Raw genomic sequence first — 18923 nt, 5'->3', positions numbered from 1 at the left:
TACTGATTAATTTGCTGATTATTTTCTTGATTAATCACCGGGTGCAGCTTAGGAGGTGGAGCAGATTGTCTACTGATCACAGGGTTGGCAGTTTGATCTCCACCTCCTTCTGTCCACATGTCCTTGGGCAAGACACTGAACCCGCAAAGGATGTACGAGTCAGCATCTCTAATTTCTGGTCTTAAGCTTAGATGAATGGGCAGTGTTGCATCAGGAAGAACATCCAGTGTAAAAGGCAATAAAAAATGAAATATGTAGATCGTAAAAATCAAATGTCAGTGCCAGGGTTGCCAGCAAAATGGAAACAGATGATCCGCTGTGGCAACCCCTAATGGCAGCTAAGAGAGGAGACTGATTAATCTTCTGATTATTTTCTCGATTAATCGATGTCAGAAAATGTCAGAGAATACTGAATAATGCATCACAGTTCACTTAAGTGTTGTCTGAATAATAGTCTGAAATCGACGATCATGTATGAAAAAGAGAAGCAGCAAAAATACAAGGGAACAAAGAAAAACTGTTATTTTTGCTTAACAAAGGACGTAAATAATTAATGAGCCAATTCCACCCAGTGTTTTGTATGAATCCAGGGCTGGAAATTCAGTTTCAGTGAATCAAAATCATGCACTTGTCCCTGCACCTTGTGACTGGACTCCCCGTCCAGGCTGGTGGTGGTGACGTAGCAGGTCCCATCATGGCGGCTGGAGGAGAGCAGGATGAGGTCACATGGGAAGGTCTCGTCCTCCCTCACCACAACAATGTCCCCAACCTGACAAAGAGGGGCAGACACATGGCACCGCCATTATGGCTTACGCATCAATAATAAATGTAAACACAGGGAGCAAAAGACAAAGAGACAGACCTGCGTAATCGTCTGTTCATCCTTTACCATTCCTTTTTTTTTTTTCCCCAAAGGATTGAGAAGTTGCATAACGGATTATGCGAGCGGAGCAGCTTAAGCTCTGATAAATCCCATCTCCACAGTGACCATACACATGACACACGCTCTCTGATTTTGCATGATTAATATATTCATCATTATTCCTGCTCCCAATTCACACTCTAATCCTCTCTGTTTGATCTACGGCAGTGAGAAACCTTGGTGCAGAAAACGCTGGAAGACACACAGAGAGAAAGAAAGGAGGAAGAGAGGGAAGGACGGGGATGATGACAGACAAACAGAGACAGAAAGACATAGACTCTGTGCATGTTGATGCATTTTTTTTCTCTCTCGACCAATGAAATTCACTGAAAACCACTGCTATGGCAACACAAACTAAAAGACTGTTTAACCTTTAAGGCTGGGAAGCTGTGCTGAAGCTTTACTCCGAAGCTGACCCTCAACATCTCACACACACTCTCTGCACACTTGACGGGAGCAGCAGACGCAGCAGAAATTAGACGTACCTGCGCCCATTATACACCCTCCTCATACACAATGGTGAAACAAGACTGAAATACACCCATCTACACATCTACATAGGAAGTGCTGAGCTAGACACTCACATTACGCAGTGTGACAGCTCCGTTTTCATTCATGCTCAGATGATATAAGATAGGTTTCTGCAGAGTAACAGCTCGCCGAAGCTGATTCGTTTTTTCCTCTACATTTGCCACCAGGAATAGGATTACTGAATTAAACAAAAACAATATTAATGGGTGTCTTATTTACTCTGCCGGATTGTGCACTGTTAGCACTCTGAAATCTGTCCTGAAAATTAACACTGCTGGGAGTTATTCATTTCCATCGTAGAACCAGGGTTTCTGCAGAGTTTATCAACATTATGCAATGTATCATGCATTATGCAATTCAAGACCTTTTTTTCGCACTCATACAAGTCAAAGAAGAAGTCAAAGAACCAAAGAAACTGTTGGTAGCACGTGCTGTCTGTGTTTCGTCAGTGATCAACAGTAAATATAAGAAGTAGGCGCTGTTAATGTTAGCAAGCGTTAGCAATGTTAGCTAATGCAACAAACTGGCTATCACTTGAGGGGGCGGATTATTCAAACAACAGCGGTGCTGCAACATGAATGCAATGTGGAATATTTAGAGGCTGAACGTTATTAATAACTCCTTTTAACATACATGGAATTATTGAGCTTCCTAGTTGCTGTGGCTAATAACAGCAACCATGTTCGCTACAGGTCCAACGGCACTGACTGAAACTCCACATAAAGGGATTGAACTTGTACAGTAGATGTGCAACGTCTCCTGAATTGTTAATGTTTAGAAAACTCTAAGTTACATCTGCCTGTTAGTTAATTTAGATTAGCCTTGAGAGTGAACAAGACTTTATGGTGTTTATCATATTTAACCTGCTTGTCATGTTTCATTTTGTGTTATTACATCTTCACATGATTTTCTAGAAAATGGCTGAAACAAAGAACATCACATTGACACAAAACCCATAAAGAGACCGAAACCAACAATGAGTTGACCCTACAGACATGTAGTGTCTGTGCAGCCAAAGGCTGATACAGATTATTGTTCTGTAGAGACCTCCATTGTGGTCCAAAAACTATTCAAACATAATAATGAGCCACACAGCCTCTCTGTGACATTTTGATTCATTACTATGAACATGGGTACTGTAGTTTACTTTGAGCTGACGCCACACACTGTCGTGCTGTAGTAAACGCTATAAATAGGCCCAGCAAATGCACTATTTACTACTGCTTGAGTGACAATTTCTTAACACTAAAGCACCCAGATGATTAAGGAGATTAGTAAGCTTCTTTTTAAAAAAAGCAAAGTCTATATTTGTGACCCATTTCTTAAGAATTCCTTCTTCATTAAAAATGAAGAGGCTTTGGACTGGGAGCCACAGACTGGGACAGAGACCTCAAAATACTGTGAGGTGGACTAATACATTGTTCCCTTTCATGGGATTTGATGTAACAAAAATATACATAACGTCACCAGACTTGGTTGATTTGATGACACTTGTTGTTAATAGTTGTAACTGCAAGTGTGTATAAATAATACAGGTTCCAGAGCAAACAGCCAAACAAAATGTGGACTATGTGGATTCCTTGTGTCACTTTCATAGCCTGTATGAATCAGGGTCCTTGTTTCCGTGACATCGGCAACAAGTTTGTGAAGTTCAGTGTGGTGGCTCAGTCTAACTCAATCAAAAAAGGGGTAAAGAGTTGGAGCGTGAGGCGGCACAATGACGCCTGGCTGCTGACAGTTAGCCATACAGCTAGCAGCTAACTCAATGCGACCACACTCTTAATAAAGCATAACTTAAAGCCTTTTAACGTTATGATTTCACCCGTTGTTTGTTTGTTGGTTGGTTGTAAATGTTTCATGTGAACTGGAAGTAGACATGTTGACTTATTGCGATAGCGTCTCCCTACAATATACGTGCATTTGAATGTAAGTATTAATATTATTGTTTAGTCAATGTGACTCTCCATGAGTGACCTTTGCATCACCAGATGCATGCAATAAATAAATGAAGCTTCAGGACCTTTAAACCTAGTATTTCTTAATTTATTACTATTGTAACTATTCTGTAATGATTAAATGCAGCTCTTGATTGATGCTAGCTAGCTTACGTGAGTACATGTATGTTAGTATATTATACAGTACACAGAAATGTGGAAAATCGTTTTATCTCTGTTTCTTCGGGCTATTGTTGTAACCAACATGTATGTAAAATCTGAATAACATCAAAATCGCCATCCATGTAAGATGCCTTCATCAATAACTGGAGGTCAATGTGTCAACTGACTCAATTGAACTCCATCGAATCAAATTGTCAATCCAACTACCCATGCTGCTTTCACTGTCAGGAGGCAGCAGCGGACACTGAGTCACTAGACCTGCCACCGCAGTAATGGGACACAAATCAATTGCTCGATTTGTCTTTATTTGTTTAAATAATCATTTCCTTCATTATACCACGTTTAATGAACAGAATATTAAGTATTCAGAAAAGGAAAGAATCCCACCAACCCTGCAATAAAGCTGGCGCATTGTTATTTCAGGCAAACTGTATCTCCATCTTAGATGATGGGGCTTTAGTCCAATCAGATTGCACCCTCTCAGAGCCAATCAAGGACTTTGCTAGTTGAGACCTTTTTTACCAGAAATGCTCATTGTTACTGGGTGAAAAAGATATGCGATAAATCTCCTTTAATTAATTGAGTATTCTAGCAGTCTGAATCAGTAACTATGAAAACTGCTTTATACAAAAACACACTTACAGAATGTTATTGCCAAAAAATAAATAGTATCAAACGTTGGTTTTGTTGGAGTGTAATGGATTATAAGGCATTTTCAGGAATTAGACTGGGCCACACTACCAAGCAGTGATCTGATGTTGCATCAGAATGACATAAGAGCACATCAAGGGATGATGACAGGCACATTCAAATGTATGAAATACATCAGTCCTGTTCATCTTCCAGGGGACTCTCACATTGCGCACCAGGGGACACTGTAATTGTTCCTCTACTACAGTTTCAGGGGCAATTAATTGTTAGAAAAAGACAGGAGAGAGCGAGAAAGGAGGGAAACAAAGTTAGAGAGGACTGCAGAGAGAAAGAGAAGGGGGTGGGGGGGTGGGGGTCGGTTATAGAAAAAGTAAGCTATGCAGCAGTACTGTGGTGTCGCTTTGTGGCCTCAGGTGCTATACTGCTCTAATGAGGCCATTCTTACCCGTAGCTTGTGACTCTGCGTCCTCACCACCTTCCCCCGCTGCACCACGTCCACCGGACACTCATTTATAGAGCAGTCAGCCTTGTGTCTGAGCCAGTCCTCATAGCCCTGAGAGAGATGCAGCGAGAGAGGAAGACAGAACAAGATCGTAAGGGAAGAGGAAAAGGAAGCCGATGTGTTTGTTGGCACGGGGGCTTGGGGGAAACGGAGAATATAGATTATTGTGCAGAGAGAATCAAGGACGGAGCATAGTACGAGACGAAGGGGGAGAGGTGAAAGTCATACACAGTAATTAATTAGCATTGTGCTCCCTGAGCTTAGTGACCTGTTTCCTAGATTTCTAGCCAACATGTCATGTTTTAGATTTATGTCCCAGTAAAATTCAGGCTTCCTTAGCCAGAACAGCCCCATCTATCACTGATAGTGCCCCATCCCTCAGTACCGGGACGCGGTAGAGAGGATGCATCTCCCCCGGGCATGGGATCCTCAGCTAGAGTGATTAACAGAGGAGACCATTCATTATCATATTTCTCACATCACCAGACATATTCAATGGCATGTCCTTTTCGCTGAGAGAGGAATGTGTATATACAGATAATAGAGCAGCCGATTGGGAGAGAGTGTGTGTGTGTGTGTATTTGAGGCCAGGAGTTGGAGTGTGTTATTGTGTGTGTGTTGTGTGTGTGTGTGTTGTGGGGGTCATTGCGAGCAACATTTCCCAGAAATGCGAGCACGTTTGTGTGCGTCCTACCTGTTTTATGGCGGTGACAGTGATAACAAAGAAGAGGGGCAGGCCGCTGGTGACCGGGCTGGTGGGGGTGTCGATGATAAGCTGCAAAGGGAGAGGAACAGTGGGAGGGAGGTGCAGGGGGGAGGATGAAAGGGGGACAACAGAAAGGAGAGGATGCCAAGTAATGCAACACTGAGTAAGGAAGTGCAGAGCAGGAGAAAAGCTTCTGTAATAAGGAATCAAGCAGCAATCTAGCAACGCAAAGTATCCACGTAATCAAATCTTGTTGGATTTCCTGCATCTGCACTTACAGGAAATATCCTAGTGTTTTTTAATGTTTCCTTTCCTATATGTTTTTACGGACTGTATATATGCAGATGCAGAGAGAAAAAACAGCAAAGTTTTTAGTCAACAAAAAGAAAGAGGAGCACAAACATCACTGTTGTGTGCCATGCCCAGTTGGATCTCATTAAGAGGGCGCAGTATTTCACATGCTACTGATACAACATACAGCACACAACACACCCAAGCTGTGGCCATGTTGCATTCTGGTCTGCTGAGGCGTCTGCTGCAAAAGACACTGTTGCATCCTCCTCTCCTATGATAAATTTGTCCGTGCATGATTATTCAACATTTGGTGCTATACAGTGGCTCAAGGAAAACAGCTGTTTCTCCTGACACACACTGAGCGATACAATACATGTAATTTCAGGATAATATGATGTTAGCAAATTATGGTAATCCTCGCGCAGGTGACGTCAGGCACAGGTGCAGGATTTAGCTGTTAATCTTGGATAATTGCTCTTGTGTTGAAATCAGGGAACAATGAGGGCAACATCTTACTGTAACTGTCATCAGCACTCGTTTGATTGGTTAGTGCAGACGATTGAAAAGACAACATCTTGTTGAGTTAATATAAGGCTATGAGGAAAACTGTCTCAAAATTCAATATGTGTATCTTAACCATGAAATAAGTTCAATTAGCATGTGCAGCCTTAATAATTATTTCTGTTTCTATTCATTTCAACTCTGTGAGAAACTATAAGAACATTCTGTCAACTAAACTTACTGCCTTCTGAACTGTGTCAACAAGCAGGGCTGGGTGATATGGCCTTTTCTGGCTCCACTGGTCCGATAACAAGTCCGACCATCTGCACTAATAATAATCCAACTCTGAAAATAGCACCACATATAATCTTAAGCTTGCTTAAACCTGCTTGTTTTGGGGAAATAATTAGCAATCTAATCAACACTGTTCAGTTTCCTCTACATGAAAAATGGGGCAGTCTTCAATTGTCAAACTTCTCCAGCTGCCCTGGAAATATCCTGATGTGAAGCCATGCACTTTAAGTCAAACTAGGCCAGTTATGGAAGTTGAAAAAAAGCATATAATGGACTTCAAAATGCAGTGCTTTTTAAGGCTGCTACCATTAGCTGCTTGTTAGATTCAATTTCATATGTTTAAACAAATGTACAGCTGGGAGAGAAAGGTGTTCTTGAGTTGAAACTGTTTAAGATTTTCTCACCTGGACCAGAAATATGACCAAGAAGTAGAAATTAGCGATTCTTCTGAACTGCTCAAACAAATTCTTGGGAATGAAGTTCCAGAAGGTGTACTGTGGGACAGAGTGACAGCAGCAGTATTATTAACACACACACAGACAAACAGAAAGGGAAAACAATGGCACGTCATAATTCACTCCTCCTGGCAAGAAGAAACAAGGATGCAGAGCTTGTCAAACACAAGAAAAGTGAAGTGTGTCATCCTTAAAAACACGGGCACAAAAGAGATTACATGGTTGTCTAAAAAACGAAACTAAAGAATAGAGTGATGATAAACAATGTTATGGCGCTGACTCCCGGGCTCGCTCACCTTGGAAGAGACGATGCGGTTGTCGGGGTAACGCTGAGGGATGTAGGCCTCAGCTCCCGGAGGGGGTTCTTTATGCCCGATGTACACCGTCCGACTGTCCACCCAGATCTCCTCCCCCACACACTGACGGAGAGAGAGACATATAGATATAAATAGCAATACAGGTGGAGAGAAAAAAAACAGATCACACTGTTCAGCCTCTGTAACATGGCTGTTACAATTCATAGCCTACTTACTATTATTAGGCTGATATTATCATAACCACATTTACTAAATTAAATATCACACTTTGTCATCCACCCACGCTGACACCTTATAATCACGCCAACGCCTCCTCACAACCAGGCATCGACTAAATGCAGAATATGGACTATTAATGGTCCACTCTAAATAAATTAGATTTCATCATCTGATGTTCATTATTTGATTTTAATTATCTAATGCTTATTTTGCACCCTTGGTCTACTGGAGAAGAATCGACCAGATTTTACTGGATATACTGATGCTACTAAAACAACACATCGACAGAGCTTGTTGAAAGATGCAGATTAATACTATCTGTTTTCCTTAAAAACATTATTATGATTGTGAATCGATGATTTAAAAATGTTTGTGGGGTCCAACATCTGTTTATGTCTGTGTAAGAATTCTGATGGTTGGTTTGTCTGTTTGTCTGGTCTGTTGGTATCACGTGGTATCTGTGTTTTGTCAGCGATCAACAGTCTTGGTAGTAAAGAAACATAAGAAGCGTTCAGCATACTGTGCTGCCCTCATGTTAGCTAGTGTTAGCAACCTTAGCTAGTGCACAAACTGGCAACAGCTTGAGAGGGCAGTTGACTCGAACGAGAGCGGTGTTGTAACGTGAATGCGATGGAAGGGTTTAGTGGCTGAATGTTACGAATAATTCAGTCATTTATCAAATAAAAAGGTCAAAGAATCTTTAGTTTTAGCCTCTGAAATATGCTGATTTGCTGCTTTTCTCTGTTTTATATCACAGTAATTTGAGCATCTTTGGATTTCAGACTGTTGGTGAAACAAAACAAGCGACTTCGAGATGTCACACTCAGAGACATCGATGGACGTTTGTTATATTTTGAGTCGATACAGTAAATCATTCAAAAGACATTTTTAAAAAAGACCTACAGATTATTTGAATAATGAAATCTGACGCCATAAACAACACCGAATCAAATTCAATGTAACTGTAATAAAGTCCAAATGAATTACAAATAAAATCCTTCTTTAAATAAGAACCTTGCCTGACTGCCCTGGATTAAACATTTGTTACACAACACTGTAACGCGACTTCAGTCAGTTCTTTTTACAAACAACCTCACAGACAAGACAGGGCCGACTAAAGGCTGAGTGCGTGTTTGTTGATGTGTGTAGGTGGAATCAGCTCTGAGTCACACAAGTGTGGATTTGTCATTTATCTTTCCACTTCATCCTGCAGGACCTCTCTGCAGTCTGCACTCTGCTCCATCATTCGATTTCTCTTTTTCTGCTACACACATACGAAACAACACTTCTGTTGGTTTTACTAGAACAGTCCGATGAATTGATACAAAATAATGAAAGCGCGTTAGATCCTGTGTATGCAAGTGCTCCATCTTAGTTCATCTCTCATCTATATACATCTAAGTAGCTCCCTGGGGATTAACAGAAGTGCATTCTGGGAGTTTAACGCAGCACATATTTTTTCCAAGGTGTCCTTCATTACACACTACTGTGGGAAGTGAGCTCTCTAAGAAACATCAAGAGTCAAGAGACCACAGCATTCAGCTGCTTGTTTCCATCTGGCCTCCTACATGGCTCCTGATGCTTCGGCCTGAGTGGGCAGCGTGAGCGGAGCCTTTGGCAAAGCAGCCTGCCTGACACAGCTCAAACAGAAGTGTTGACCATTAGCAGAAAAGTTCTGGGACAAGCACTCCATTGGAGGCCGCGCTTCACTGCTTAAAATGTCCTCAACATTTTGGCACAGTTGTAGCTCATCGCTGCCAATGACCGAATCTTTTAATGTTCACATGCCTCCTCAGCAACCTTGTGCGTTCAGAGTCGTAAGTTTTAAAAAGTTTAAACTGGAATACAACTATCAACTAACATCCTTCTTTAAGTTTGGACACAAGCTCTAATAAGGATTTTCTCTTGTGGCCTCTGCAATGAGAAATCTGTGTCAAAATAGCGGAGCGCAATAGTAAAAAAACACAGAGTCACAGATCTAAACTTATCCACAGCGATCAACAGGCGCTTGTTGGCCGTGGGATGAAAATAGACATGGAGCCAACAGTGTCAGCCAACTTGAGACCCCTCCAAAACATTAGGGGGGCAACATGACCCTCAGATGCAGTGCAATGGAAAGAGAGAGAGAGAGAGAGAGATGGAAAGTGAGGCGGAAAAAGGGTGGCAGATTGAAGGGGGGGCGAGCAGCAGGTGCAAGACACTGAGACGGACAAAAGAATGAAATGACGGCATAATGGAAGAATGAAACACAGTGAAAAAAGAAAGAAAGGCAAGAAGAGAGAAAAATGTGTTACGAAAACAATGAAAGGCTGACAAACAGTGAGAGAGACTGGGGCTGATGCCAAGTTCAAAAAATAGAAGCTGTAGTTGCTGATAACCAGATGATTCACCACTTAGGAGTTTTTTTTTTAGTAGAGGGTAAGTAGCTGACCAAAGCAAAGATTATAAAACACACACAATCTGTCATAGAAATATAAAGTGTCATGGTCAGTGCTCTCTAATCAAAACAGCTTCAACTAGAACGGCCCTTCAGTAGAGCACATACCTCCGCCAAGGCCCAACAGTCCCATTTAATTAAGCCTAATCCAATATCCAATAAAACATATTTAAATCTGGAAGAACTGGATTTTTTATTTGGATCCACATTTAATTGCACTCAATCGTAGATAAGATACGATAGATCGTAACCCAGCTGCCTAAAAACATATATTCCCTGAGAAATTAGCAAAAATGTCCAAAAACACTCACAATGTTGAAGAAATCAGAAAACATTCTTTATCCAGATGCACACCAGAAGTTACTTTTGAGGGTTTGATCTTGAAGACTTGTAGCTCTGGCAACAGCTACTGATAGTTTAAAGCTTTGGAGAAGTGCCTTTGAAAGATCCAAGCTTGTGTCAGACTTGACCTCCGTCATCTCTGTAGAACAGCTCTGATCTGGCTGAACAATCAACCAAATTATAAACATGGTGAATTCCTTACCAAGAGACTTGACATTGCAATGTTTAATCATTTACTAATGTTGGACTGAGAAATATATTACCTACAGCAACCAATGACTTGTTCAATCAGAAGAGTCCAGAAGTCCAAAAATGTTTCCCTGATCGCTGCTGATTCATCAGGACACCAGTTGATTACAAACATCACAATAGCGATAAAGGAGACAGAATTCAGAAGAGTGCATTATATGTTGATGGTCTCAGAACCAGTGGATATCTGGTTAACGGACAGGCTATGTGGGCCAGTAACTCCTCTTCTATGTGCCGGTCATTGTTTACAACTTCAGACGTGAGAATGGAGTTGGAGTTGAGAGATGTCTCATCTCTATAAACAGATATCTGCATATGAATGCAGATTAATTTTGTTTAAAAGCTGATAAAAAACTAACTGATAATCAGATTATAGCTGATGGGTTCTGAAATTAAATTCGGCCAATGCCTTCCTTTGATCTCCACATGAACTTTTCACAAACATGCAACAAAAGCCGGCTCGAACATGATTGAACACTTCTGAACATCTTGTGTTGTCTACAGATTCTGCATTCATACGCGTCTGTTTATAGATAAGATGAGTTGATACTAAACATAAACACTGTAAACACATTTAAATTAGGAATTCGGAGCGATGTGTGATCAAAAACTAAAGTAATCATTGATGTATTTGTTCAGTAGTATAGTAGTATTCAGTATATATGTTTTGGACGTCATTTTAATTATTTAACATAATGTCATTTTGCTTATCAATTGCCTAATTGTTCAGTACTGCTGCTCAGTAATATCATAATGCATATCGCCCAGCTCTGTCTGTACAGCATCTCCACTACGTCCTACTTCTATTCAGACATCATCCTCATAAATCCACAATTCCCTGATTCCATCATTCATCTGCTCATATTTCTCTCTGTGCTGTTTCCTCCCTTTGTTCCCTCCATCTCACTGCAGAGAGTGTCACACTCTGACAGTGTGACTGCACGAGAGGGATGGAGAGAGACACAGAGAGATTGCATTGTGGTTTGTAGTTATCTGATCATTAATCCTCACTGATCCGTATCAACCCCCGGCCCACTGTTCAGTCTTCACTCGACTACTCCATCAGACAAAGTGGCTGGTTGGTTGGTTGCAGGACATGGAGGCTTTGTCTATATTAACAACAGTGAAGCGGCCTCCTCCTAGCAGAGAGGCCGGTCTTACATCACCATCAATCATCAGCGATGACAAGATGGATTTGATAACATCCCACCGCTGCAACTTCTACTTTCAGTTTCAACTGTACAGCAGTGCACTTCCTCGGGCGGAGCGCTCTGAGCAGTTTAAACTCTGGATTCAAAACCAGAGACCAGGAGCAGGTCTGCTGTTTGTAAGGTTTAAAATGCAAACAGATCTCTCTACCATAGCACTTTGAAGGACATGTTTTCATTGTGGAAAAGCAACCTCTGACCCGGCCACGTGTCACGATCTACCCGTGCTGTCTCCGTGATGTGGCCCCCTTTCTACCACAGAGGTGTAATAAAAGGTACACACCATTAACTGGCCTGATTAAATGGTCGTGTCTCACCCCTCCTCGGCTGTCCTGCCATGCTGCACTGCAGAAGCACACAGCATGTTGAGCAGGTATCCCTCATTAACTCACAGATCAAATTCCTCTGACTGCGCTCTTCATTAATGAACTACTCCTGTTAACTGGACAGACACATACAAAACATGACGACACACAGACGTCTGTACGCAGGGCTGTGGTAGATTTCAGCCCAGATATTATCGATTAACAGTTAATGTTCGGGGAATGACAATAACAAATCAATGGTTTCCGAGCTAGTAGGCCGACTTACAAAACCTCAAAAAGGTTTTTAACTCAAACCATATAAAGATTTTACAAATAGCTGCTGTAACAGTGACATGAGCCAGGTTTTACTGATCTGACGGAAGACTTATATCTTTTACACAACATTCAAATGAGAGAGCACAGCTGCCACAAAGAAATTCTTGGATAAACTAAGGTTAAGAATCTTAAATTACGTCAATAATCTTATTAATAGGAGGTAATTTTGTTGTGGCATTGAGCAAAGATAAAAGGAGCCTTGAGACCTTGCTCAGCTGAAAAGGGAGGAGGCGACCTGTTCAACATACACTCCACTGCTACTCATTTGCCATTAATCATCATGGCAACACAGTATGCAGCAACAGACAGCTCGCTATGTCTGCAAGTTCATAATGGCAAGAATCAGGACCAAACACAGAGGCTTAATTATGTACAGACTGAAGATCAAATGTGTAGGATTTTCTCATTAATTTAACGCTGTGAAACCGGATCTGACAAGAGAGCGTAACGCTTTAGGATAAAACGTGGAGTGTTTCTCCTCCAGACAATATCCTCAAGATCTTCTTCGTGCTTTTATTTGGTTCAACGAGGACTTGTTAGACTGTGCTCTCTGTGGGCGAGCCCTTTTTGGAACAAAGCAGAATCAAAGCGTAAACATCAAAAGGAGCAGAGAGGGAGAAGCTAATGAAATAGAGGGGACGCAGCTCACGGGGAGGGGAGGTGCCATCCGCCTCTTATCATCATTTATCAGGCAGTAACATTTCGGGGGAAACTGCCTCATAGGTCGGACAGAAAACATAGATGCACCGGTGTTATGGTTGGAACGTTTGGAAAAAGTGACCTTCAGTCTGCACATTAAGTCCTCTGACACTGATAACAAAAGCCACCGGACCTCCGATGACGAAGGACTTCACACCTGCGACAAAATCAAAGAATAACGGCGAGAAGATGACTTCTAAAATGACAAAACGTGCATTCTGCTGTTGCCCCAGCTTCCTCTCCCAGTTGACTTGCTGCGATCCAACTGTTACATAAGTCTTTAATCCAGCTGTGCTACTTCTCCTCTCCCCCTCCCTCTCCTCTCTCCCTTTCTCCCGCCACCGTAATCTGAATAGAGAAAAAAAACAACCTCTTTCTCATTTTGCCTGCGTTTAACACCGACAACATCCGAATACGAGTTTGAAAATGTGTCTTATAATGAAACCTCTGTCTCCGGGGCACGCTGTGGGAGACGGAATAATTCTTATGAGCCAGCAGCACGCCGACGCTTGGCTGTTTTCTCTGATATACTCACACAGGCCAGCGGGCAAAAGCTCTGCCCAAACACAAATCCTGTGTGTTTTCGTCACCTACCGCCTCTGTCTCTCCGCCAGGGCCCCATCTTCGAGGAGGGCAGCGACAGGAATAGACTGCCCTTAACTGTTTGTTGCAGTCGGAGCTAATGTGGCAAATAGTCATCTCGCAGGTTGTGTTCTGCTTTTCAACACAAGCCGCGGGGACTCAAAGAGCTGTAAAGTTGCTAGAAACCTTTCTAGAGCCCTCCGGCGCTCCGGCGACTGCTGGCACCCTTTTGATCAAAGGAAGGCCCCTCTGCTATATCTGCTGAGGTTGTGAGAGGTCTGCGCAAGAATAACAGTCAGACATTCATAGATAAGACGTAAAGGAGGGTGATGATAGAAGGGAACGAGGGTAAATAAAGCCGAGGGAAGGAGAAAGCGGAGGCCATGGTGCTCATATAAATGTTATCGCAAGAGGATAGAACATATTTAAGCCGCTATGTGGTGTCATGTATCTTTAATATAAACACCACTCGCACATACCAGCGTCCTTCTTATCCAGATCATGACCTCATGCAGTTCGCACACTTTGCGCCCGTCTGAGGCATCACGGCATCGCTATTATTATGACCCGACGACAAAAAGGCACCGAAGAGAAGCCGGTGGACGCACATACACAGGATCTGTTCAACCCACAGGAGGTCATTTTACAGATAAATCTCATTATGAATAAAATCGTTTCCTGTCACGTCCTGGCCCACAGATACCAGAACAAGAGGGCACCCACACACACACACACACACACACACACACACACACACACACACACACACACACACACACACACACTCCTATTATACTGTGTATATAATATAACCATTACTCTTTTATGACAACAGAGTGAAAAAAGTTAAACAGATTTAGGTTATGACGCAACAGAATGTCCCATTTAAACTTCATGCACTGCAAAACACCATGACACCGAATTTTTTCTTTACAAAAACAATTTACGGCACTGAACAGGCTCAATTCACCAGAGTTAGAAAACAGGCTTACAGGCAGGACGGACTGCTCTTCCTTCAGAAAGTTAAATAACCCCCTCTCTTTATAAAGTGCTGTAATGTGGACGTTACATCGTGTCTGCTTCTTTGTTATCACTACACTTGTTGGACTGTGTAAACACGATGGAGAACAGTGGCAACAGAAACATCTCCCAGTCTGAAGTCCTATCATATCTGAGTTTGGGGTCATATTTAAGATTTTAAGGTATTACAGAAACACGTTTCCTTAGTGCATTTAGGGGGAAAAATTAATTCTTAGAAATTTAGCTAGTACATAACCATCCCAATTTAAGATTTTCCCAAGTAAATCCTTTGTTAGGATGGCAGAGACCCTTTTCTAAATTCAAAATAACTGCAGAAAACAGAAAGCTATAATTGATGTTAGCCTGTTGGAGAAGCTAACAGTGATGTTAGCCTGTTGATGAGGGGCTAGGACAAGCAGTTTGGACATTTTTCTGTAATGAGGCCCCTAAATTAATCATTTTATACACAACAAAGTCTAACATGTTGTATTTTAAAAATATATTACAATGTTGTTAATAAGCCAAACCGAAAACTAGCTAAGCAGAGGACAAGTCACAGACCAATGACAGGAGATAATAAAGGAACACGATGTGGAGTGAAAGGCTCATAAACTTGCCCGGTGGAGTAAAGAGGATTCAATCAGAAGTACATCTTTTCATGGCTGAAGATGCTGTACTAATTTACCTTTTTTTTAACACAATTATTAAAGTAATGGGAGGCAGTGACCTTGATGAGAGCGTTACTGCTCTCTCTGTCCAGAGGAAAGGCTCCGACGCCTTGCTTATCACATGTTAATCACCTCGCATGATGTAATGTTTGTTCTTCTACGTAGCCTCATTAAGGGAGCAGCTGCTCAGAATATGGCAGGGTTAATAGAGGGTGCACGCACGTAATAGAGGACCAGATATATACGTCAACCATCCCTCCGATTCTAAATCAATATCCAGATAATTGAATTAATGATTAATTCCTTGTCTGCTTCGTAATGTTGCTGAGTGAGGATGCAAAGGGGAGAGGGCGAGAGATGAGGGGCGTGTTCGATGACCCCATCCCACCCTCCCCCTCCTCTCCGCCTCACTCATGGATCTGATTTCCCCTGATATTAGCCCTGCTGGAGCATCCGTCAAGCTCCACTGTCACCCGCCTGCACGCACACACACTCATTGGTTCAAGCCTGACGAACCACTAAAATACATAAAAACACACACAAAGGCAGGAACACACATGCTCATACCAAGTACAGTTATAGCTCATAGTTATGTTCACTGCACCTGAGCCAGTGTTAAGGTCAGGTGAAAAGGGTCGATGTGCTGATACTCCAGAGCTGCCCCCAGTCTGATGAACATCACCAGACCTGTCACCGTTTTCTCTCATTCAGCCACCCACCAACCAGCTGCTTCCTGTTCTGGCCCACAAGCAGAGACCGCTGAGGCGCCGGCCTGTGCAGACCAGACCGACCAGTAATACTGTTACAGCTCACCATCGTCTACTCTGTTTCACTGTGGACATTTCCTGCTCACAGACCAGTGATTACAGATAATGATGGTGTTGTTCTACGTATTTAAAGTCCCTCTAAAGTCAATATCAGTATTATAATCAATATTATATTGTTACGTTATGGCAAAAGTGTTGTCGTTTCCTGGTTTTAAAGGAAAAGTTCAGCCAAATATTAAATTTCAGTCATTCTCTACTCACCCCCATGCTGATGGAAAGTCATGTGAAGTTTTGTAGTCCACAATACATTTATGGAGCCTTTTCATAAACAAGTGAAGTAGACGGGAGCTTGTTTTAAAACATAGAAAAATCACTGAAAAACAAAACATAGAATGAGTCCACACAGCTTGTTCAGTGTAATGGAGGTGGCAAGTGTCTGGAGGCCCTGAGATCCCAAATTGATTTGAAAAGACATCTCCACCCTCGACGTGGGGGGTCGAGCTTGTGCACAAACTTCAGAAGGGTGCCCGCAAACGCTTTTAGCTCAGCATCTACAGTGAAGTTCTTGGCTTTAACTGTAAGTTACGCCTTTTCAAATCAAGTGAGGATCTCAGAGAGCTGGGTTAAACAGGATGAGCTGTATGGAGCCATTGTAGGTTTTGTTTTGATTTGTTTTTTCTTTATGTTTTAAAACAAGTCCCCATCTGCTTCAGTTGTTTAGGAAAATGCTGCAACACTGTTTTACCGTGAAGCTCCAGAAATGTATCGTGGACGAGGAAACATCACCTGACTTTCATCCATCTGCTTATAATAATTTCATTCATTTTTGGGTGAACTGTTCCTTTAAAGGCTGCATTACAGTAAAGTGAAGTAATTTTCTGAACTTATCAGACTGTTCTTCTTACCTACTTAGTCTTTATATCCACATTACTGATGATTACTTATCAAATATCTCATTGTGAAAGTTAACAGTGATTCCCACAATAATATCACAACATTGATTTTGTGGTATTTAGCCAAAAACATGGTGTGATATTTGATTTTGTCACCCAGCCCTAGCATTTCTAGTAACACACTTCTTGATTACATATAATATAATGTTAAGGCCACATCTCCTGGCTTTACCCTCCAGTTAAACATGCACAGCTTCTCTTCCCATCCGGCTGGAAGTGAGTACAAGTGTGTGTAAGAGGAACAAACTAGTGCTGCAGTTGAGCTGAGTCGAGTCCCTGCAAGCTCTCAACACCTCTCTGTGAGTCCTGATTGGGATTTATTCCCCCCTGCAGACCCAGGCGAGTAGAAAAAACAGGGGTTAGTTGAGTATGCGAGCATGTTGTAACTCACTAAAGCAACGCAAGTGGGCCAGCCAAGTTGATTTCTATTCTACACGTCCACCAGCCACCACTGCATCTGTAGCCACTGGCACATTCCCCATTCAGCTCCACAACAAACATTGTAAAGCCCACACTCAATGGCCTGCCAGAGCAGCGTGTTTATCACTGCAGATGAGCAAAGTGTTGATCATCACACACACACGCACACACACACACACACACACACACGCACACGCACGCACACACTGCACTGTGGGTGTCAGATGAAACAATGCTGCAGCTGTAACATGTAACATGCAGCGGATATATAGTTGCAGACACAGAGCTACAGTTGTGACAGTGTTGACAGACGGGGGCCCTTACGTATCTGCTGATGATGCTCCGGAGCAGGCTGAAATCCATCCTTCAAACAGCTCGACCACACTGTGCAACAGACACGTTCAGCTCTCCGTGGATCTTCGTAAACGCTACCTACAGATGATCTTTCCGCCAGTATCCATCGCTCACCACCACCACCACCACCACCACTACCACCGCCGCCGTGTCTGTGATAGCGGTCTCTCAGTCGGCTGCTCTGATTTTCATGGCATCCCCTGGAAGAGCCATGCAGCGACCGAGCGATACAACGAGCCCCACGGACGCTGCTGCTGCGGGCTACATCTCAGGAGACGATCCCCCGCATGCAAACCGCACAACCTCCGGGTAGATGGGTCGCCTGTCCGGGTTAGTCCTCGGTCTGCTGAAGGGTTTTTGCTTCTTGCAGGAGACGGTCCCTCATGGAGGCAGTCTGTCTGTGTCCCGCTCTGTGGTGGCCCGAGATGTAGCGGTAACAGCGTCCACAGCGGCTCAGCCGTCAGATGACTACGCTGCGCACGCGCACTGAGCTTTTTCTCACCTCCGAGGGGCAATATGTGGAAAAACTGCACTGTGAGAGCTGATTAACACCACATGTGAAGACTGCTGTCAAAACTCGTCACAGAGCAAAACTACAGGAGACAAAACAATGTGAAATTGTTTGCCAGTGTTATAAAGTATGTGGTAAACTTACCCAGCCAATCAGCAGGAGACATGCTAGTATTCAGATCATTTAAAGTAGTAACACCACAGGGTAAAACACTGAATTACTAGACCTGGATTAAAAGTTGTGTTTGGGTATTATAAAGTAAAGTTAAAGTGCCCACAATGCTTCCAAAAACATTATCACTGGTTTGTTATTACTGATGCATCAATGCAGGCAGCACCTTACTGCTGTAGACGGCAGAGGTGGAGGTGATTCTGGCTGTTCTGTACACTGCTGCAGGTTTAATTTACTGTACGATGCAATGCAATATATTTTATAGTATTACAGGTTCTTAAAGTAGTTGTAGCATTTTCTCAAGCAGCTGAAGTAGATGGGGAAAAACATAAAATGTCTTTGTTTTTGTTTTTTTCCTCAGCTATTTAAGTTGTTTAGAAGAATTTAGAGAA

The 18923-nt window shown here is 42.5% G+C and overlaps 1 protein-coding gene across 6 annotated transcripts in view; it reads right to left on the bottom strand.

Moving 5' to 3' along the window:
- The window catches only part of LOC311262288 (phospholipid-transporting ATPase IH-like), a 39287-nt gene extending 20941 nt beyond the window's left edge, over positions 1-18346 (bottom strand). For all 6 annotated transcript variants that reach the window (XM_084361565.1, XM_084361566.1, XM_084361567.1 and 3 more), the window contains exons 1-6: positions 17820-18346; positions 7270-7392; positions 6923-7012; positions 5418-5498; positions 4667-4774; positions 641-769 (exon numbers count right to left, since the gene is read on the bottom strand). In XM_084361565.1, coding sequence (XP_084217691.1) covers positions 641-769; positions 4667-4774; positions 5418-5498; positions 6923-7012; positions 7270-7392; positions 17820-17858 — 570 coding nt within the window. In that variant the 5' untranslated portion in view covers positions 17859-18346. The remainder of the gene's footprint in view (positions 1-640; positions 770-4666; positions 4775-5417; positions 5499-6922; positions 7013-7269; positions 7393-17819) is intronic.
- Positions 18347-18923: the final 577 nt, after the last annotated feature.

This window comes from Pagrus pagrus, assembly GCF_965226575.1.
Source record: "Pagrus pagrus genome assembly, chromosome: 9".
In the NCBI taxonomy this organism is placed as follows: Eukaryota; Metazoa; Chordata; class Actinopteri; order Spariformes; family Sparidae; genus Pagrus; species Pagrus pagrus.
Note: the sequence above shows the minus strand (reverse complement) of the source record. Positions and strands in the feature narration are given on the sequence as shown.